We start from the raw sequence: 22,510 nt of genomic DNA, 5'->3' as shown, positions 1-22,510 counted from the left end.
AAAAAAGAGAATGCAACTATATATCTATCCCAACCACTTTGAATACACAGGTACAAAATGGACATTCATAGTTATATCCCAATTTTTTTAAGTTCCGTTGTTGAATATTATAGGTGTGTAAACTCAGCAAAATATTCTAAAAGAGTCCATCTGCTTGCATCTTTGTGACCCAACCTGTCATGTGACTTCCTCTCCAACCTTGATAAAAAGGAAGCCGTAACCTCATTATTCAGGCTCTGCCATGTCTACAGCAGAAGGAGACAAAGGAGGCCATGTAGGAATACCTGCCTGGTCCTCCCAGGGTGAAGAGGGACTTTCACACCAAGGCCCATAGCAAGTGCTTGCTCTGGGTGTGGTTTTCTAGGCTCTGACCCAGATCCTCTTCAGTCCTTTTTTGCTGGGAAGTGGGTGGCAGGATGGTAGGGCTGACTTCAGTGTAAGCAGACAGCCACAGCAGCACAACTCAGTGGAAAGGAGCCCTTAGGACATCAGCTCTAGAGGTCTCTGAGGTGGATTCCTTACCAGGAAAACTTGCAAAATGATTTCCTGAAGACCTTGGAAAAGATTACTAATAGCCTTCACAATCTATTTTAAAATTATTATCAATTAATTTTACTGGTACCTCTTAAATATGCATAATGATCATATCATAGGAAATTTCTATGTACATGTGACAACAATTCTTTTATTCCCTACCCTCTCTTCAACCTCTTTTCCCTTCTTTATTTACAAAAGCTTTGTCTCCAGTTTTTCCTTCTTTTTACATCTTTTTCTTTCCCCTTCCTTCCTTTCCCCCTCCTTGCCCCAGTTCCCCTTGCCATTTGAACATTTCTTTCTATTTCACAATATCTATTATACGTTTTTGTCCTTACTCACACTCTTGCTTTCCCATACTCTTCTTGTGCTTCCTTCTGTACCTGCAGTCCTGGCACAGAGCCAGGTGAATTCTGCTGTCATACCTTTGTGCTATGTTTAATCTGTTCCACAAGTTCACTCTGTCTCCCGTGTATTTTATAAATTCCAACTGAGTGCCAGAAGTGAGTGAAGCTGTGATAGTACAATTGGAAACCAGACTAAGTTGTATTCCTTTCCTCCAGGCTTTGATTATCTAGTGAGAAAATCTCATTTATGAAATCATCATGCAAATGAACATGCAATTACAAACTCCTAATACTGCAATGGAAAGAACTATAAAAACATACACGGAGGAACCTGGCCTAGCAGGGTGTGGTGGTGCATGCCTGTAATCCCAGAGCTTGGGAGGCAAAGGTAGGAGGATCAGAATGAGTAAGAAGCCAGGTTGGAATACACAGTGAGTTCAAGGCCAGTCCCAACCACATAGAGAGATCCTGCCTCAAAAAGACGGATAAGGAGAAAGAGGAGGAGGAGAAGGAGGAAGAGGAGGAGAAGAGGAGAAAGGCATGGAGGAAGATGAAGAGGAGGAGGAAGAGGAGGAGGGGGAGGAGAGAGGTACAATTCAACCTTATTTGGAGTACAGGAGAACATCCCTAAGACAGCAGTTTTGAGCAGAGGTATTAAAGAATTTAAAAGTTTAAGGGATCAGAAGCAATGGCCCCGAGGCAGAATAAAGCATGTTATGTCCAAAAAATTGAAAGACGAGCCAATGTGGTTGGAGTAGGATGAGAAGAAGTAAACTGGTGTGACACGAGGCTCCAACTGGCAGACGCAAGCCACACAGGGTCTTGGGGAGACTTTGAAAGGACTCAGCCACAGTTCTTAGGTGTCATTATTCCACCTAAGAACTAACTTGTGTCTATTTTCACTGAGAAGATGATCCAGCTTCCACCCATCAATTATTCTCTCTGGGTGAACCCTCCTTCTCTAGGTATTCTTATTCAAGTAAATGTTGGGTTTAATTAATAGCATTTTCCCTCTTTTCTCACTTTGCCTAAATCAGCTGAGAACTAAAATAACACAATTTGCAAATGAAGACTCATGTGTCATGCTTATTTCTGATCCAGACTGAAACAGAAACATAGCTTATTCTAAGAGCACAAATGGACTTGCTTTGTATGTCTAGTTCAAGCTCTGGGCCAGGCCACTGGCAGGAAGTCTGGTTTGGCCCAGGAGCGCACCTACCCAGGTCGCTGTTCTAGGCTAAGTGGAGAGGAAAGGCGGGATGGACCACATTTGTCCCAAATGCTTCCTCCCTCCCCTGATCCTTTAATAGATTCATTTCCCTCCATTTGGAAACAGAGAAATGCTTCCATCAGCATCGTGATCACTGTCTGCACCTCTGTAGGGAGGAAAAGGGTTTGGAGCAGAACCAGCAGTCCCTAGAGTGACTGTCTTTGGGAGGAGGAATAGTGTTCCCTTCCATGTCATTACCAAGAACTGTTAAAAGAAGGTAAACCCAGATTCCCATGAAAGACTCATGGCACCTCTTCTAAGAGGCTTAGAATATAGAATTCGAAGCTAGGATCCTCAGAGCATGTCGCTTCTGTGCTCAACCACAGAAGCAAAATTTCTTTTCATCCACATAAGTAAAATTCTCTAGTTGTTTCTTTTTCAACCCTTGCCTAATGCGGCAGACGCCTGACCTGTATTTAAGACAACTGTGTGACTTCTAGGCTCACAGAATGTTAATGCTGGAAAGGACTCTTCAGGCATGGAGTTTAATCTCTTTCCTTACCTTGTCAGAAGACGTTAAACCCAGTAAGATTAAGTGACTTGCTCAGCACCATGGAACCAATTTTTCCAGAGCCATGTGTCCAGTTGGATTGTGGCTCTCCATCACAAACATTCATACTTTATAGAAAATCTATGATGCTTCTATGAAAGCAACAAATACAGGTTTTTATCAAATGCACACCATCATTTTCTCTACTAATAGGAATTTGTTTTCTGTTCATTGGTTTTTCTTACACTTTTGTTTTGTATTCAGTCTGTGATTCTACAATTCTGGTTCTAATAAATGTCTCCTTCTTAATGTTCCTTTTTCCTAATTAACAAAGCGTCAAGTAGAAAGAGATAAGTTGTGCACTTTCATTACAGTAACCTCAGGCTACTGGGAGAATTCTTGCCACTGGCTTGGACTGTACATTTGGTACTCACCTAAAACAAACTGGTGTTGACAAAACTTTTGTATCAGCCATGATTGTGAGATCCAGGATGGTGGGGCTGTCACCCCTGTAAACAAAGCCAGAGCACTGTAATTCATGCTACTTTGAATCATGCTCCATCTGGTCCTCTTTCTGCTCACTCCATTCTTACTAAAACTGGAAAACGACTGTCAGTCTCGCTTATTATGAAGGACAGGAAGTTTGGATACTGCAGAATGCCTAGAATATAGCACAAAAGATCCAAAATTTGTCATCAGCTCTTCCACTAATGCATTGCCCCTCCAGGCCAGTCACATGGGCTCTGAACTTCAGTTTACTCCTCTGTGAAGTGGGCTGGTTGTGCACTAATCTCAAAAATTTTCTGCAACAGTTCCAGTTTATATATATAGAGAGAGAGTACAGCATATACATATATCAGGGTCTACAGGATCTCTCTACACAGATAAGACTCTTTTCACCCTCCTAAGCACTGAGATTACAGGCATACGTCACCACACCCAGTCTCAGCATGCCCCAGGGGCAGGGCCAGCATGGAATGTGGGGTCAGGGATGGAACCCTGTCCCTGAGCTTTGCCTAAGCAGGTGCCTTAGTCTGCTGAGCTATCTGGCCGGTCCAAAAGTTGCAGTTTCTTTTACTCTAAGCCCTTGTAGTATAGTTTCATATTTGTTTTCTCACTCTTATTTCATCTGATTGTTTTTCCAGACAGAGTAAATCTGGCTTCAAAGAAATATGCTAAATAAAATGTCAAAACAGAAAAAACAATATTAAAGGATTACAGAACTTTATCCATTTTATAATATATACCTTATTTCACTTATGAAAATGAATGAGGAATCTGGAATCATTTCTGTCTTCTTCATGATCATTTCCTGGTTGTAGTAATGGACCTGTGGTCCTTTGCACTGTCCTTCTGGACAGAGAAATTCCTAGGGAGCAGGAGAAGGGGCAGGAAAGGATCTTGGCTATCTGGATCCAACCCCATTTTCTCCATTGTCTAAATTCTTCTGAACATAACTTTTAGGTTATTAAAAGTGCTTAATTAAAAAAATGTGTGCAGTACAGTATTATGCGTATTGAGGTATGGGTCATAGCTCTGGTCCTAAACTTTCCTTTAATGAAATGCATGACCTTGACTTAAAGTCACTTCTCTTCTGTTCCCTCAATTTGCACATTTGTAAAATGAGCCAATTGAGCTGAATGGTGCGTGAAGTCTTTCAGCTCCAAACTTCTAGTGTGAAGTTGGGAAGCGCACAGCATTGGCGTTAGTTTGGGGATAATGCCCTTGGTTTGGGGGAGAGTCCCACTATGTAAGGATTCCTCTCCAGATACTGCCCCACTTAGGGAGACATGGCCAGCTGGGCCAGGCAAGGACAGACCCAGTTCTACCATAAAGCAGCACTGTTGGGAATGTCCCCTCTGCCTGGGGGAAGCCAGGCTTTGGTCAGCACACCAAAGCGTTGGTTACCTGGAGGAGGGTGAAGGGATCTCAAGAAGACTTAGAATATGGTTCTTGGGCCAGCGAGGTAGCTCAGCAGACTGAAGCACCTACTTAGGCAAGCTTAGGTAAGCTCAGGGACCCAGGTTCAATCCCCAGCACCACATGCCATGCCAGCCCCACCCCGAGGGTGGGCTGAGCTAACCACAGGGTCTGGGCATAGCAGCTTATGCCTCTAATTCCAGTGTTGGGAAAGATGAAAACAGGAGGACCATTATGAGTCCAAACTGTGTATTGAAACCTCGTAAAATTTGAAGGGCAAATACATTTAAGAAAGAAAAAGAATATGGTTCTTGCCCTCCCTCGGTTCACAACGTTCTTGGTAAAGACAAGGGCAACAGTCTAAACTCAACAATCCAGGAGAGGTACATACCATCCTAAACCAGTGGAAGAATGGCCTCCAGGTCTTGGTGGTTCTGCATTGTGGAGTTGTCATTATTTTCTCAGAAAAGTCGGATGTTATCTTGCTAAAACATATTTTACTTAGGTCTCATGATGGTGCACCTTCTGTTCCATCTCTATGGATTATACATCAACTGGAAGGAAACGTAGGCTGGGTGGGAGACAAAGGAGCAAGGACACAGCAGCAAAGTAGCGAAGCGCATGAGCAAGATGCAAGGCATGGTGGGAGTGTGGGGTAATGCTAGAGCACTTGCCTAGCATGCACACTCCTTGGGTTCAAGGCCCAGAACAAACCTATGCCCCAAGAAAATGGGAAAGAAGGAAGGAAATACAAAATTACAACATGTATGCAGGAGACAATTGGCAGACCAGTTTGGCTGGAATGTGGCTTTTGCAAAGAAGAAAAACATAAGGTGAAAAGTTTTGGAGGTGGATGATAAGACATAATCAAAAGAGAGACTAAGGATAGATTTTAGCCTCACTCTTCACTACTACATGACTTTGAGGAAATTATTTAATCTCTCTGAGTTAATATCTCTACCTGGTAAAATTAGAGTAATAATACTAATCTCATATGATTTCATGAGGATTAATAGAAATAATGTATGGAAAGCTCCTGGCACACTGAAAGTAATGAATTTAAATTAATTTTTCAAGTGTCAGGGTCCTTCAGCTTCCATGGTGGATTCTTGTACTGTAGGCAATTCAGGGTTAAGCAGTCAGACCTTGGATTTGAGTTATGTTGGGCCAGTTACAAAATCTTCAATTTCAGGCAACTTACTTACCTTCAGGTAACTAATCTACAGAATGGAATTAATAATACTTATCAAAGGGATTAGAAATGTTTTATGTTAAACACTGAGTAAGTAGTACCTGATAAGTAGGGTACAGGCTATAGATTTCAATTTAAAAAACTATAATAGGGAAAGTGAAAAATAGATGTTATTATAATTGCCATCCTTGAACCCTTGACCAAAGAGCCTAGAGTTTCTTTCATAGGGAGTAGGGAGACGTTGGAGGTGTTGTTTGCTGGACCGTTTACCTTAAGATGAAGAGCAAAAGAATCTTGACATTGATGAGAATGTGTACAAGAATATCAGCTCTGTGCACAGAATAGCACCTTGAGGTAGAGGCCATCCTGCTAAAGGCAAAGCCCAGTTTTATTAGGTACATACTGCATGCTTCTTTTACTACCAAATTTATTTTTTCTTTGTTTCTTCTGAAATGAGAAAGAGAGATAGAGAGATAGAGAGAGAGAGAGAAAAAGAGAGAGACAGACAGACAGAGAGAGAGAGACAGAGAGAGAGAGAGAGAGAGAGAGAGAGAGAGAGAGAGAGAGAGAGAGGATGAGGATGTAATGAAAAAAAAGAGGCTCAGGAAAAAAGAAGTAAGGAGGGTGATAAGAAAATGCAAAGAGGGCCAGGGAGATGGCTCAGTAGAATAAGTGCTTCCCTGGCAAGTGCAAGGCCTGAGTTCAATCCCCAATTCTGAAAAAAAAAAAAAAAAAAAAAAAGTGCAGAGATGAGGCAAGATGGAAGAGCTGTCTCCAAGGGCTTTCTTGCTTTTACTTTTTGAGTGATGACACCTGGCTCTCAGCTGTGCTGTATGCAAGTGGCGTGAGAGAATGTGCATCCACGTATGGCTCTGGCATCATAAAGCTTGAATATGTAGCTGCCAGGTGGCCTATTTTAAATACAGCTGTGGGAAGTTCCTATAGAAAGGTGAGAATATCTCCCCTCCACCAACACGTGCCCAGACACCTGGGAATAGCTTATTCCACCAGTCTCTATAGCATCTTCTGACACTGTTTCTGTGTCTGACCCAGGGTAGATGTCTGGTATTTTTGAGAATGGTGCTTTGGCTATGCCCAGTGGAAAATCATTTCTATTTTCTCCTTCAGCTCCATTTTCAGTCTGCTATCCATTTTTCTGAGTGGAGTGCTGTAGTCTGAACCTGCCCCAAATGTGTGACCCTAATGGAACGGTGAGAGGTGCAGCCTCTCCGACGTGGTCGAGAGAGAAGATCGAGGCCCTCGTGAGTGGAATTAGCGCCCTCAGATGCCAGGCCCAGAGAAGCTTGTTTGCTTCTTCCGCCATGTGAGGACAGATACAAGGCACTCTATGGGAGAAGTGAGCCCTCATTAGACACTGAACTGATAACGTCTAGTTTGGACATTCTGGCCTCAACAATTTTAGGAGAGAAATGTTTGTTTTTTCTAAGCCACACAGTGTGTGACATTTTTTTCTTGTAGCATCCTCAACAGATCAAGACAAGGAGAGAAGTCTGGTATTTTTGAGAATGGTGTTTTGGGTTAGCTTATCCTACGATGTCTTTACAAGGTTTAATTATTTTTTAACATCAGCTTTCCTTCTCTGTTTCACAAGTCACCCAAGCTTTGAATGTCTAGTAACTAACGGACAGCAACAAGCTGCCAAAGCCAGTCTCCTGCACACAGCTGGTAGTGCCCTGACACAGTAATGGCGTGTCACAGCTAAGGTTACCCCTGTGCCTGCCCAAGCCCAAGCCCACCTTGAACAGAATCACGAAGGCCACCATGACTCATGGGGTGTTACCCATTGCAGCCTAGGTAGAGCTGCTGTGCATCAATAAAGTTCATGACACCAGAAGAAAATGCTCATTGCTTATCTTTCAAGGGACTATGGCTTATTCTGTCCCCTTCCACTTCTGGTTTTAAAAGAACACATGGGAATTGTTGATCCCAAGAAGACAAATAGGACCTCTTATTTTTCTGAATGTAGGAATGTTTATTATACTCTCTTTTCACTATTGAAGTTTTAATTACATAATCTATACATCAAAAGTATATATGTATATATATATATATATATATATATATAATCTATTTGTCTACATCATCCAGCATCTATCTTAAGAAATAGAATATCATAAAGAAATAGAATATCATAAAGAACTTTCTGAGGCCCTGACCTATGATCTCTAATTCATATTCCTCCTCTAACCACTACTGGACATTTTTGTAATTATCATATTCAAGAGAGTTTAAATTGCATATGTATGAATACATATATATATATGTATATATATGAAAATGTAAATGCTATTTGCCTTAAAATAGCATCAAACTAGATATGTTCTTTTGTGATTTGCAGTTTTGCATGAAATTGAGTGAGAATAAGCCCAGTTGGTGTAGCAAAGGCTCCTTACTCATTTCCTTTGCTATGTGGTACTCTGTTCCAAAGATGTACACAATACATTTGTCTCTTCTCCATTGAAAGACATATAGGGTGTTCTATAAGATTTGTTCTTATAAGTCACAGATTTGGACTATTTTTTGCCATTCTAAATTCTGATACTATGAACTTTTCCTGCATATTCCTGTAGTTACCCATGTTCCAGAGGTCTGTAGGGTCAGGCGTGGTGGTGCACGCCTGTAATCTCAGCACTTGGGAGGCTGAGGCAGGAGCATCACACATTTGAGCCAAGATTTATTTCAAATTCCACTACCTCCACCCCCAGCCCCCATGTACCAATTTTTGAAAAAAGAGTGGAATGAAGATGCAAAGTGATAGATGTGCTTCTTTTCTTTGTGAAGGGTCCAGGGAAGCAAGACATGACCAATATGGACATTACATCACCAACATGGGAATCACTGTGAATGACAAAGGACTCAAAGACAACCTCAATCTGAACGCTTCCTTTGAGGAGGTAACAATCTCCGCCCTTAAGTCCCTGAGGCTTGTGTTCATCATGAGTGAAGCAATTCAGCCAGGGGACCATGAACATTTTACTTAAAACTTAGATTGTTCCATTTACTTTTATTCCCCAGTTTTCATTTTTATTAGTACATTTTGGATGCATGTTTTCCCTGACATGAGCCTCGAGGGGATCATAAATTAGTAGATGTAAAGTCCCAGCCATACTGATGTTTTACAGCCAGCCACTGCCTGCTGACTTCATAAGCTGGAAAAGGCATATTTAGATTTCTACAAGATGGAATTTTATGGCATGCCATGCCAGCCCAGTCGCTGGGGTGCACTGAGATGGCGATTAAGACTGGGTGTGGTGGTGCACGCCTGTAATCCCAGTGCTTGGGAGGATGAGAACAGGAGAATCACTAAGAGTCCAATCTCCATAGTGAGACCCTGTACCAAATGTAAAAAAAAAAAAAGGTGAAATTTTATAAAATAAGTATTTTAAAATACTTTATTTATTTATTTCTTTAAGAAATAAATCATTCCTTGATAAAGCACTGCCTCCTTCTAAGAATGTAGTAAGAATAAGCCATGTAATGTCAGCTTTTACCCATGATTTTGAGTAATTCAAGGAAATTCCTAAAAATCCACGAGTTTCAAGTTCTTCATTCATAAATCAGGATTGGTGTTTCTGCCCCTTTTTCATCCCAGGTTTTTTGAAAGTATAAACAGCAACCATATTTTCAAGTAATAGGCAACAAATGTGGTGGTCCAGTTACCATGCTCTGCTGAATCCTTTTCCTTCTCTGACTGCAGGGTCACCCCCTTCCTGCTACCAAAGAAGGGCACAAAACATTCTTAGTGGAAAACAGGACGGCATCTTTGTCTAACCTCAAGGCTGCCTCCAGGCCTGGGCCCCCTACCAAGGCACCGCTGTCTAGGACCACAGCTGCTCTCCACCCAACTCCAGCGCAGCGGAAGGGGCCGAGTGGCTTAGCCATGATGTCGAGGCTCTTTGCCATGACTTGTAATGAGACGCTGTGCTCTGCTGACAGCTTTTGTGTCAATGACTACACTCTGGGGGGCTCACGATGCCACTGTAACCTGGGCAAAGGTGGTGAGAGCTGCTCAGAAGGTGGGTCCTTTGGAGAGGGAAAAGTGGGGTACTAGGTGAGCCCTGGAGAGCCAGAGGACAGCTCTGTGCTCCAAATGTAGTTCCTTCTTGTCCCTTTTGTAAGGCAACCCTTTCACCCATCTATCCATCACTATGGTGGCTGCATGAGGCCACGTGTGAAGCAAATTCCATTCCTTGTAAATTAGGTAACAGCCTTACTTCTATGTGTGTCAAATGTCAAAGGTCCTTTGGAGCAACATTCATTGAATGGTCTTGACCCTTAGAGATGTCAGTACCACTACTGTCACAGTACTATCAAAAGGTGTAGCTGCAACATTTGCCTGATAATTTTGCCAAGGTGTAACATACACAAATGCACAACTAGAAAATGAATGGCCATGGTCTTAAAGTCATTGACCTCTTTTTTGGGAAGCATGAAGTAATCTCCCAAAATCTAGTTTTTTTCGTAAGGATCTCAGAAGCTCAAAGTCCCCAGAAGTGAGAATAGTAGGTATAAAATGTAGAGACGGGAGCCAGGTGTGTTGGTGCACACCTGTAAGCCCAGCGCCCTGGAGAGCCAAGCCAGGAGGACTGTAAGAGCAATCTGTGTAACTTAGTGACACTTGTCTCAAAATAAAAATATTCATACAGAGTTGTGGATGTAGCACAGTGAGGATGCCCTGGCTTCAATGCCTTGAGCTGAGCTGCCAAAGGAAAAAAACCAAAAAAAAGATATCAAAGTTTAACAGATTAGCAAAGGTTTTTACGTGACAATGTCCAGACAAGGCTATGTGTTGAATTTTTGCTTCTGCCGAGATGAAGAAGCAGCCTTCATGTTGTCTTTTTTCTTTTCAGACATTGCTATACAATATCCTCAGTTCTTTGGCCACTCCTACATCACTTTTGAGCCTCTGAAGAACTCTTATCAGTCATTTCAAATTACTCTGGAATTTAGGGTAAGAGGCATTGGTCATTTGTTGAGTCCTTGTTGGATGGACATTTAACTCACTTAAAAGGAAACGGCAGACGGAGACAGAGCAGAGGGAGTGATTGAAGATTAATGTGTGGAGCCCATCCTGAAACCAGTGCACAGGAGGCAGCAAAAACACTGGGCTTGTTCATATTCAAGTTGCCCAGCAAAGGAACAGTGGGTTTGGTATCTTTCTAAATGATAGAAGAGACTGGCCCAAAGATTCTCTAGCAAAATATTGGAGTCTCAGCAGTATTGTCCATAATAAAGCTCCTCCCAGACCAGGACTGCAGAAGCAATAATGAATGTTCTATCCCAAATGCCTTTCAAAGGGAGCTCCAATGTCCATCTTGGTTGCAATAGCCATAACTGAACAAACAGAAACTACTTCTCCCACCCACCGCTTGTCATGAGGACCGAGGAAAGGTGCCCCAGCCTGAACCATTGGCAGATCAGAATTGCAGTCAGTGACTTCAGTTTAATGAGCATCTTTAAAGAAGCAAAAAGATTTGGCAGTCTGGAAACATGGCTCCCTTCAGGTCAGGGCCATGGTGCTAAGTGTCCGGGAGGTGAGCTGTCCTCTTTTCAGACAGCCGCATCCCTCCTCTAAGTTGTTTGTACCACCTTGCTCTCCTGATGAAAGGAAAGACACAAGTTTGCTTCCTCCTCAGAGTGAAGGAAGAATAGTCAAAAAAAAAAAAAAAAAAGGAAAAGTGACAGTGCTTTTTGTTGAGCATAAAGGCATAAAGGTTGAGGAGCACAAGCAATGCTCTTTGTGGCTGTGGCCCTGCACATATGGCTTCCGGGAAGCCCCACAGGTGGAGCCACAAAGCTGAGTAAAGAGCAGGTCATGGGCTCTCCCCTTTTTTTCTCCCCCTTCCTCTCCCTGCTCCCCCATTCCTCACACACTGATTGTCTCACTGCCATTTGCTTAATGGAAATGAATGGTACCCGGGAATTCATTAATCTGTGCTTGCTGCATTGTACATAGAGCCACAGAGGAGAGCACTCACGTTGCGTATTCATGAGTGTCTCCAGATGGTGCTTTGCGGAAGAGGAGGCGGTCATTGTTCATGTGGCTTTTGTTTGTGTGACAACAGGCAGAGGCAGAGGACGGCTTGCTGCTCTACTGTGGGGAGAACGAGCATGGCCGGGGTGACTTCATGTCCTTGGCTGTCATACGGCGCTCACTGCAGTTCAGGTACCACCTGCCTGAAGCCCCTAGTCATTTATTTATTTATTTATTTATTTATTTATTTATTTATTTATTTTGGCGGAACCAGGGATTGAACTCAGGTCCTTGCGCTTGCCAGGGAAGCGCTTATTCCACTGAGCCATCTCCCCAGCGCCCCCACCAGACTTTTCAAATTCTGCCCTGCATTGTGCTTCCATTTTCATAGCATGAGTGCGATCTGTGTAGGGTGGATTCTAGTAGGTAAAGGGACGGTGCAGAGAAGATGAGCAGGGAATAGTTTCTTGAACACTGGAGTGTCAGGATGGTAGATGAACTTTGAGGCTTGAGTTGCAGAATTTTGTCACTAGTCTCCTTGTGTCAAATATGGCTGACCATCATGGAGGGTGGAAAGGAGCCGGCAGCAAGGCACAAACTCTGTGCCTCCCTTCCCTGAGCTCTGTGGTGAACTGTCTGGCTTGTCTTTTCTGCCTTGAGCCTTTCTTTCCATGCACACTTTGGAAACCAGTTCCCAAAGAGATACTGGGAAGTAGGGTGACACAGGTTCTAATGTTGGCACCCCGAATCTGCTTTAAGTCTCTGTTGATCTCTGGAAAAGAGACAGAGGGGTGCGGGGAGATGGCTCAGTAATAAGCGCTTGCCTGGCAAGTGCAAGGGCCTGAGTTCAATCCCCGGTTCCGCCAAAAAAAAAGAAAAGAAAGAAAAGAGACAGAGGATCTTATGTGCGCATGAGCATCTGCCCTGCAGGGCCACTGGAGCCGAGAAGGCTCCTCCGAAAATTTCCATGCATGGAAGAATAAACAGATGGAGGACGACACAGAGAAGAAGTGTGTGACTCTTGGAGTAAACATCCAAACAGCTGTTGATGTTCATAAACACAACCAGATTGACTCGGAAAGGAGCCTTTATCCTAGAAGTGCAGTCCTGGAGCCTGGAAATACATGAAGTGGTCTGACGCTAGAATCTCCTTTCCCCTCTCCTCCCCACAGGTTTAATTGTGGAACTGGGGTTGCCATCATCCTCAGCGGGACGAAAATCAAGCTGGGGGCATGGCACACAGTCATGCTCTATAGAGACGGGGTGACTGGGCTGCTGCAGCTCAACGACGACACCCCAGTGACGGGCCAGTCCCAGGTGAGTGAAAGAGGCAGTTCTGCTTGCCCTCCCTACCGCCACCACCAGCATCCCAGGAGGGGCTCCCTGCCGAGAGCAGAGGTGCATGGGCGGGATGTCCATTCAGGCTGGGCTTTAGGCGGCCCAGGGTTCATAGCCCGCACAGCTGAGTTCTGCTGGGTCCTGACCCATCCTGCCCCTCCACACAGACGTTCATTGAACTCATGAGTACCATTGCTGTTGGGTGCGCAGGTACCAGTTTGTGCCCAGGGACGTGTTCTCTCTCCACAAGGACATCAAAGCCAGGAGTCAAGGAAGACTCATGCTGGAAGAAAAGAACACATCTTTTTTGTTGCTGTTGTTTTTCAGTACCAGGCCTCAAACTCAGGACCTTGCGCTTGCCGAGCAGGCGCTTACGCCACTGAGCTATCTCCCTGACCCAGAGGCCATCATTTGTGTCAAGCACAGAGTTTAATTTTAAGGCAGGAGTGTCATCACCCCGTGGCTTTAGGAAATATTCCTGAAAGACTCATTTGGTTCAATCTGCTCATCTACATTTGTGGGGACTGCAGGAGGATCACTGTAGGAGTTGTTTCACCATTTACCTGTTTAAAAAATAGTCCAACTGTTCAATTACTCAGCAAATTGCCTAGCTATTCCCAGATTTGTTATGCTCTGCACAATTTTAGAACAGCGTTTAGCGTAAGCAGTTTGGATTAGCAGCCTGCCAAGGAACTGAGCCTGTAATTATAATCAGGCAGGTAGCTATTCTCACAGGGAAAGTGGAGCAGGAAAGCCGTTGTGTATCCATATCAAGCCTTCCTCTCTGCCCCAGCTCTTCAGTGCTCTTTGCTGGCCGGATATGTTATACAGAGGACCATGAATTGATGATCAAAAAGAGAAAAGGGAAGAAATCTCATTAGTTGGACTCCAGTGTTTCCAGAGGACTAGGAGTTCATGACCCAGGAATGAGAGTCTGAGGCACTTGCTTGTGCCTCTGTTGGTAAGGAGCAATAGCCATGTATGAAGCACAGGGTTACCCAAATGATAGGGGACTAAGTCTAACATAACACAGTGAAATTTTGTAGGAACAAAGGGGCTTCGAAATCAGGTCCAAAATACTAACATGAAGACAGGCCAGAAAAGCTATAATAAAAACAGCACATGTGGAAATGTCCTATGGTTTAAAGCAAGGATGCTATAAGAATGATGAACATGCAGGAATACGTGTTAATAAAAAATAAGTTAAAGAAAAGAAAGGCTGCTTGAATAGAGGCATCACATCTGGAAAAGGGGAGGCTACAGTCTTCTAGTCTGGTGATTATGTGGGCGCCACCAGGGGCCCTCACTGTGGCTCTAAACTCAGAAGAAGATTAAATTCATCTCTGTGATGACGTAAGAGGTGGTAGGTAAAGTGAAGCACGTTCAAGGTGCAGTCACCCAGACAGGAAGATGATCTGAAATCTTGTCAATAACTGACAAAAGAAACATTGTTCCACCAGGAGAAGGAGAATGGGGAGCGTGGGAGTTGGCTTTTCTTGGTAGAGTCAAAAGAGAAGTCCTGAGGCGGAAGGATGTACTCAGTAGCCCCAAAGCCTGAAGCCAAATGGGAAGCACTTTGAGGAGATCCTTGTGAGCTTTACCTCCTCATACCAGATGCACAGAGATGTGACTGAATGCCAGGAGATGCTGCCCTTTCCTTGGGAGTGTTCAGAAAGTAGCTCATCTACACCTTGGGTAGGGATGACCAAGGAATCCCATAGCCAGAGCAAGCTTGGATTATGTGAGTTTTCATGTTACTTCCAATCCCAAGACTCTATGACATTAATAAATACAAGAATTAATTGCATAGAGCATGCAATTTTATGGATGCCCAGGGCAAAGTTTGCCATTGTACTACTGGGACTTGCTGAGTGAGTCAGAAGCAGGACCACAGATGGGGAATGTTTAATAGACTGTCTTGGGAGACAGTAATTCTATTTTAAGGTTGGTGCCTTAGAAACAGACCTGAGATGAGGGACTCCTGGGTAAGGGATATATTAATAAGCTGCTTTCTAGGGAGACTGGCAAAGGAGAGAAGCTAGACAGGGAAGAGGAGAAAGGCAGTGAGGGTGTGATCTCAGGTGCTCGTCTTCACAGCGTGGCTTTCACCTGGTCTCACAAGAGCACTCCGGCTATAAATCATACCTGAGAGTTATCCCAAACTCTTGTGGTCTATCCTGGGGGAAGGCACACCCCAGGACATTTTCATTTCTCTGCATAGGCAGGCACAGCAGGCTCTGGGGACATGAAGGTTGACCTCATTATGGGGAGGTAAAAGCCGGCCTTGAATTCTTGCCTGGGATGCTGTTGTGAAGGGTTCCGCTGGGAGCCACCTGCCCCTTGCACACACTTACTGCTCTGGAAAGCCATGGAGCTTCCAGGCCTCCTGCTGTGGTCCTGGAACAGGGAACAAGACCAGCAGGGGGAGGATGAGGCCTAGAAGAAAATGCTGAGGATGTTGATGAAACAAGCTATGAGAGTATTTAATTCATCTAATGGTAAACTCACTGAATTTTCCTAGGTTCAGTGGCCAAGCAGCTTTCATTAACCCTGCAGCCCACAGCAGTACTCTATGATTTAGTTTACCCTTCACAAACGATTCTTATCTGTTCATCAGAAAAGATAAAGCAATATTTAGATTTCTAATTGCTGGTGTCACATGTTGATAAGGTACAGATTACATGTCCGAAGCTTCCATCTTGGGCATTTTCTGATGACTAGCAGTGTGCCTTTTCCCAGCTTCTGTTTTTGATTCTTAAATCCAAATAAATTAGAAAAAGCATGACCAATGTGCCTTAATTTTTTTCTCTAACATTCAGCCCTGTGTTCTGAAACCTCCAAACCTGCAATCCAGACTGTGGTTTCATCTAAGATTAGAAATTTCCCTACCTTCCTGTAATAACACTTTAAAAAAAAAAAAAAAGTTGTAGCCATAAATAATTGCTAAGTATTTTGCAACACACTGTTTGGCAATTTTCCCCGCAGTGTGTTTCTTGACGCATATAAAATAAAGGTGACAGAAAGAAAAAGGATAGACGTCAGTCTACAAATACACAAAATGAATATTGCCACCTTTGGGGAACACAGCTCGGCTCTGTGACCTGCCTAAGGTACCCAATAGATTGGTATCAAGACTGGAAAGAGAATAGTTATTTCTGGATGCCAGGCATCCTATTAGTTGGTCAGAGCTCTGACCTCTTTCCCTTCCTCTCCAGGCCTTCTAGAATTACCTCTGCCAGAAACACAGCCCAGGGAAGCTTGATGAGTTTCCTAGGAAACCCAGGAGTTTCCATTTCCAGCAGGACTGCATCTTAGTTAAAGACAAGTAGGAACAAAGGAAAACATTGCCCTGTAACCTACACCTTAACCACTTCCTCCAACAAAATCTGTCCTGTTTTGGCTGTTCAATTTGTTTAGTAAGATCAAGTTTTCTTCTCTCTTAAAGGGCCAGTACAGCAAAATCACCTTCCGGACTCCTCTCTATCTTGGTGGTGCTCCCAGCACTTACTGGCTGGTCAGAGCCACAGGGACTAACAGAAACTTCCATGGCTGTGTGCAGTCACTTGCTGTTAATGGGAAGAGGATTGACATGAGGCCCTGGCCACTAGGCAAAGCTCTCAGTGGGGCTGATGTGGGTAAGTGACCACCCAGGATGTGGGAGGGCCATGTGGACTGCTGTGGCCAGCGTGTGAGCAGACATCTGCAGTCCTGGGGAGCTGGTGAATGTAGGGGGCAAGTAGTTCCATGCTGTGCTCTGTAGACCTGTGGATCCCAAGTCCAAACACCAAGAGTTGGTAGCAACGTATTGCACCAAACCCATGGTTGTGTCCTGCCACCATCTTGGCCTCTTCTTAAAATGTAGTCTGAGCTCACTAACAATGATGCACAGTTCAGCCCTGTCATCCCACTTTCCACTCAAGACAAAAATGTAAGAACAAAAAAATAATAATAATTTTAAAGTGTAAGAACAGCTTTCCTATGCCCTCTGAGAAGAAAAGGTCAAATTCCAGTTCTTGACCACTATGGCAAACGCTTTGTCTGCCCTGAGTTGTTTTGAAAGTAATAAGAACATTGATGCAGTTCCCAGAAGGCTGCAGTAGACAGTGCCTGAGATGGTTAATTCAGTGACTCTATTAGTTTACCAAAGATGTTGTAACAAAACACCACCAACTGCATGGCTTCAGCATCCAACATTGAGTTAATCACGGTTCTGGAGCCTAGAGGTGCAGGCAGAGCTAGGTTTTCCTGAGGACCTTGCCTTATCCTGCAGGTGGGTGGTCCTCTTCCCCCACTGCCCTCCCCCAGTCTTCACGTGGCCTTTCTCCTGTGTGTCTGTCTGTCCAAGTTTCCTCTTCTTCTAAATACATCAGTCAGACTGCATTAGAGCCTCACTCTTATGCTCTCATAAAACATTAATTTCCCCCTTAAAGACCTTGTTTCCAAACATGAATATGGGGTAGGGTAAGGCTTCAACCTGTGTGTTTGAGGGATTATGGTTCAGTCCACAGCAGTCCTGGCTACAGGTCTCACTATGTCGTACCGACTCTTCAAGCGCCTGCTTAAAGCTAGTCGTACTGTGAGGATCTGGAGATAAAGTAATGAGCCAATCAGATGTTGGCCTCTGGGTGCCTGCCGTGGGGAGAGACCAGGTAAACCAGGTAATGACCCTAGTAAGTGTAAATGACAAGTGGGGTTGCTTGTAGCATAGGAGAAGTGCTGAGGCAATAAAAATGTCTACTGGTGAGCTGGCATGGTCTCGGGCTAGGGAAAACCCTTCTGAGGGAGCAGGTGCAGGAGCTAGCTGACAGGAGGAAGGGCAAGGACACTCATGTGTGACTGGATGGAGACCACAGCTCCTTCAATGTGGCCTTCCAGTGACTGCCAGCTGACATCACCAAAACCAGCCCTCTCTGGCCCAGGTAACACACTGTAGAAATGCTTTCATGGAATCTATGAGCACCCCCTAGGCCAGTTCCAGCTCTTACATGCAGAGGGGGCTCAGCCACCCACCTCTCCTGCTGGGTCTATGTGAGGGGTAAGGAATTAGACCAGCCCAGGCAACTGGTCAAGAAAGGAGAAAATACTCAACCCACTAAGATGGCACAACCAGACCAGGTAGGTGAATGATACCTGCTCATGCAGGTGCCACCTTGGAGCCTGCTGGGGCAGCCGCACGGCCAGACTCCTCCTTTCATAGCCCAATCAGGACACAGCCCTTTGCCCCCAACCGCATGAAGCCTGTTATATACAGCTTGGGTATTTCTGGGCCAAATTGTGAGCCGTCGGTTTCACTTATTTCTTACACATAAAGAGAAAAGGAAGATCAGAGACACTGAAGAAAAGCAGCCCCATGAAAAACTCATTTGTTTGCCCTTCACCTGCTAACCCTGAAAGTGCCAAGGCTCATTTGCCCTTGTGGAATTTCCTAATACACTTGGCAAAGGAAAGGGACCCAAGTAATACTAAACCAATAGAACTTTCCGCCATGGGCTTGTCCCTACTAAGGCAGCTGTTTCAGAAGTAGAAATAGGAGTTCTAAAACTCATATGCTGAGGTAGTGTACAACCCCCTCTCTCCCCGTGACAGAAGACCACACCACGGGGTGAGGTGAGCTTCGGTGTGGATGCTGAGCCCCTGCAGCTCTCTTCTTGCTCAGCTCAGCTCTCAACTAACGTGGCAGCAGCACTTCCACTAATTGAGGTCACAAAAATTAGAACACTTTTAGCATAAACACTGTCGCATTTGGGGGGATTGAAGTTCACTCTTGCGGCAGCCACTGAGAGATGGGTTCAAGCAGGGACCCTTCAGTCCTCCCTCTCATGGTCATAAACTTGTCCACTGTTTGTTTTCTTGACTTACTGTGTTCCTGATGTTTGGGACAGTTTCTGTGACTCTTCCTAAAGGACAGGACAAAAGCAAATTAAAATGAAGGGCAGGCTCTGCACAGAGGTGCCGAGCAGCAGCGGCAGGGACCAAACTGCTCAGAACTGTGAGCTGCTGGCATGGCCGGAAGGACACACCATACACTGTCTTTGTCATTCCTGTTCTGTGTCCAGGGGAGTGCAGCAGCGGGATCTGTGATGAGGCCTCGTGCGTCAATGGAGGGACCTGCACCGCAGTCAAAGCTGACTCCTACATCTGCCTCTGTCCACTTGGGTTCAGAGGTCGACACTGTGAAGACGGTGAGAAATAAGCAAGCAGACGGCGTTTCTTACCTGCGTGTTAGGTCACAGGGTTACAACTTTTCCTCAATGCACGTTAGGCAAAATCTTGTAACTTTCCATGGGATCAAGGTTGCTCTTTTGGCAGGAATAGGAAAGTCTCACCGTGCCAAAGTTTCGAGTGAATGAAAACTATTTTCCTTTTAAGATGCTGAGCCGGGGTGGACTCCTTTTGGGCCTCAAATAACTTCTAGAAAACCTATATTTGTGTGGTTTGTACCCAACTGAATTTAAAGCATTAAAAGCTTGTGCTCTTTGTAGTATGTGGCACTTTGAGAGAAAAGACAGGGAAGGTGAAGACAGAAATTCCCAATGTGATGGAAAAAGTGCTCATTTTTCCTTCTTGGAATTGTTTTGCTAAATTATTCCATCCTTTGAGATTGTATACATATTACAGAGGCCTAATGCATGTGTACACATATAGGTATATGTACACATAACGTACTCACACATATGTGTTTGCATACTAACACATGCAAATAATTGAAAATTTAAAAGATTTTGGAAAACAACACAAGCTTGAATATACCTTTAATTTTTCCAGAATTTGAAAATTTAAAACAAGACAAAATGGGCTAAGATCACAATGATAATCACATTCCTCTAGAAATACCATACTGGGAACATTTTTTAACATCGTCAATTCAAATCTCATGTCAGGGTGGGCCTTTGCCCTTACATGCCATCTTCTGTCTCAGTAGCCTTATAATGCAATAGTGGCTGATGGTTGCTCATATAAATAACTGGGAGTCAGTGGGGGTGTTGGTGAGACAGGTTTCTGCTCCATCCAGTGACCTAGCAACCTGGACAGCCAAGAACAGTCATCAGGGATAACGGCCCCTGCCACCTCATGATTCCTCTAGGGCCTTAAAGTCCTGCGTTGGATCCTGCAGCCAGCCTGCATGTGAGAGGAGAGAGAGGGGAAGGATAGAGGGATGTTCTAGAGGCCAGCCCTGGGGTGCCATATGATTGTCACCCACGTTTTACAGCCCAGAATTCCATCACATCACCCTCTTGGCTTCAGGGCAGCTGGCTAGGGGTGCGGCACACCTGGGGCACAGCTGACCAGTCTCAGCACACAGGGATTTCTAATGCCTTGCTTGTTTCTTCAGCTTTCGCCTTGACCATTCCTCAGTTCAGAGAGTCCCTGAGGTCCTATGCCGCCGTGCCCTGGCCCCTGGAGCCACGGCACTACCTGTCCTTCACTGAGTTTGAGATCACATTTCGGCCAGACTCAGGGGACGGTGTCCTCCTATACAGCTATGACACCAGCAGCAAAGACTTCCTGTCTGTCAACATGGCAGGGGGCCATGTGGAGTTCCGCTTTGACTGCGGCTCTGGAACTGGAATCCTGAGGTGAGATCTTGGACCTTCTACAGTCTCTTGTCCCCTTAACCCAGATAGTAACTCCTGTGAAGAAAAAAGCAAATTACCATCTACCATCTTACACTCTTCTTACCTTCCCTGCACCATTATTATCTTTGTGACATCTCCTCTGCTTCCTAAAGGTGACAGGCTTCCCACCAGTCTCCTGCTGGAGAGATTTCCTTTTCCAAAATAACTACCCAGGAGGTAGAAGCCTGTGCTTCAAACTCTGGAAAGTGAGCTTGCTTCCAGTTCCTTTCCTCCCGAGGTATGCAGTGCCAACAGCAGGCAGACTTTCGATGAGTTGTAATTAATCAGCACCTTACACAGTGTCATATGGTTGGTACCCCCACAAATACGTCGACAAGTAAACGGTTTTAACAAATTTTTAATAAATAGAAATGTCCTTGATGACTTTGCTTTTAGTTTTTACTTGCCTCTTAAACTGCTTCATGGATGGTGACTAGTAATTTCACAAGCCTCTTACTGTTCTTGAGTATCTTGAGTCATCAACAAGCACAGATTCTTTGGCTGACCAGAGCATCCAGGAAGGATGGGTGCTGAGTGGTGTTAGTAGCCGGGCCGTACATGGGGGCCTCCAAAGGATTTGCTGATGCTTGCAAAACTGATCTCAGTAACCAAACTTCACTCCTCTTGTCTAGTCTGGACTGTTAAACTACTTAGCAGATTGATGGTTCCCATAGAGTGAGTCAGTATCTTTTTCAGTCCCTTAGAGCCTGCAGTTGGTAGTGCAGACATGTTTCTTATTTGCTTATGTCTCCTTTTTATTGTGTTCCTTTCATGCTAGCTTTAACCTTCCAGCTCAAGGGCTGCTTGTCTAATGCAGACATTCTTCTTGCTGCTACATTTGTCTAATTCTTCTCTTTTGAAACTCACTAAGATGTTTTGCTTAATGGTGCGCTGCGCTAGACTATCAGTTAGCCTGTTGTTGTTTTAAAGGAAATTGCAGGCTGTATTCAATCGCTATCCGTACTGCTAGCCTGTCATTTCTAGGAGTGTGTGTGAGATGTTACCACTGTGCGTGGCTTCTAAGTGCTGATCATTTTTCACAGTTGATGGGATGCGCTCTGCATTAAGTTCTAACAATTCTCTAAAAGGATGAGTTGTGTTTGTCCTTGCAGTTGCATTCCTACACATCAGTGGCACCTCCTACCTTGGGGAACAGACAAATATTTTTGTATCTCTGATTATGCAAAGCATTTTATATCTCAGGAAAAGTTTGGTGGATATTTAGCTGACTCAATTTACATATGGCTTTGCACACTAGCCTCAGCAATTCATTCAGAATTATATGCCGGGCTGGGGATATCGCTCAGCGGCACAGCGCCTGCCTGGCAAACGTAAGGTCCTGAGTTCAACTGCATGTACCAAAATAAAAGTAAAGCACAGAACTATATGTCAGGCTTAGAAAGGAAGCCACCTTAGCTAGCACCTTACACTTTAAACAGCCTCTTCATGATAAGAAGTGACCAAAAAGAGCTGAAAGAGGCCAACGGCTCATCACCTTGCCTCCTGGACAGACTGTCCTCCTCCCCACCTCTGTAGACCTTCAGCTGTGCAGTCACAGGCACGTAAACCCTTGCAAGCTCAATGTTTCTCTTTTTCCAAAACTTATGCCCATTTTAAATATGAAATGCACTTAATTCTTAAAAATGCAAATCACTATTTTCCTACTTGTCAGGAAGCACTACTGGAAAAATAATTCCTAGGCCCCGCGAGGTATCTCAGTGAACTAAGCACCTGCTTAGGCAAGCACAAGGACTAGGATTCAATCCCTGGTACATCATACCAAACCAGCCCCACTCCCAGGCTCACTG

At 44.4% G+C, this 22,510-nt stretch overlaps 2 protein-coding genes across 4 annotated transcripts in view; one reads left to right on the top strand and one right to left on the bottom strand.

Annotated features, from left to right (window-relative positions):
- Positions 1 to 22,510, top strand: part of Egflam (EGF like, fibronectin type III and laminin G domains) — a 237,431-nt gene that overhangs the window by 176,781 nt on the left and 38,140 nt on the right. For all 3 annotated transcript variants that reach the window (XM_023711909.1, XM_023711904.1, XM_023711910.1), the window contains 8 exons: positions 8,556 to 8,668; positions 9,472 to 9,790; positions 10,625 to 10,725; positions 11,840 to 11,940; positions 12,921 to 13,065; positions 16,532 to 16,721; positions 19,143 to 19,268; positions 20,420 to 20,663. In XM_023711909.1, the coding sequence (XP_023567677.1) occupies positions 8,556 to 8,668; positions 9,472 to 9,790; positions 10,625 to 10,725; positions 11,840 to 11,940; positions 12,921 to 13,065; positions 16,532 to 16,721; positions 19,143 to 19,268; positions 20,420 to 20,663 (1,339 nt within the window). The remainder of the gene's footprint in view (positions 1 to 8,555; positions 8,669 to 9,471; positions 9,791 to 10,624; positions 10,726 to 11,839; positions 11,941 to 12,920; positions 13,066 to 16,531; positions 16,722 to 19,142; positions 19,269 to 20,419; positions 20,664 to 22,510) is intronic.
- Positions 19,875 to 22,510, bottom strand: part of Lifr (LIF receptor alpha) — a 180,172-nt gene continuing 177,536 nt past the window's right edge. Inside the window, exon 19 of the mRNA XM_023711895.1 lies at positions 19,875 to 20,205. Coding sequence (XP_023567663.1) covers positions 20,175 to 20,205 — 31 coding nt within the window. The 3' untranslated portion in view covers positions 19,875 to 20,174. The remainder of the gene's footprint in view (positions 20,206 to 22,510) is intronic.

Source organism: Octodon degus, unplaced genomic scaffold (assembly GCF_000260255.1).
Source record: "Octodon degus isolate 3935 unplaced genomic scaffold, OctDeg1.0 scaffold00002, whole genome shotgun sequence".
Taxonomy (NCBI): domain Eukaryota; kingdom Metazoa; phylum Chordata; class Mammalia; order Rodentia; family Octodontidae; genus Octodon; species Octodon degus.
This window is presented reverse-complemented; position numbering and strand designations above follow the sequence as displayed.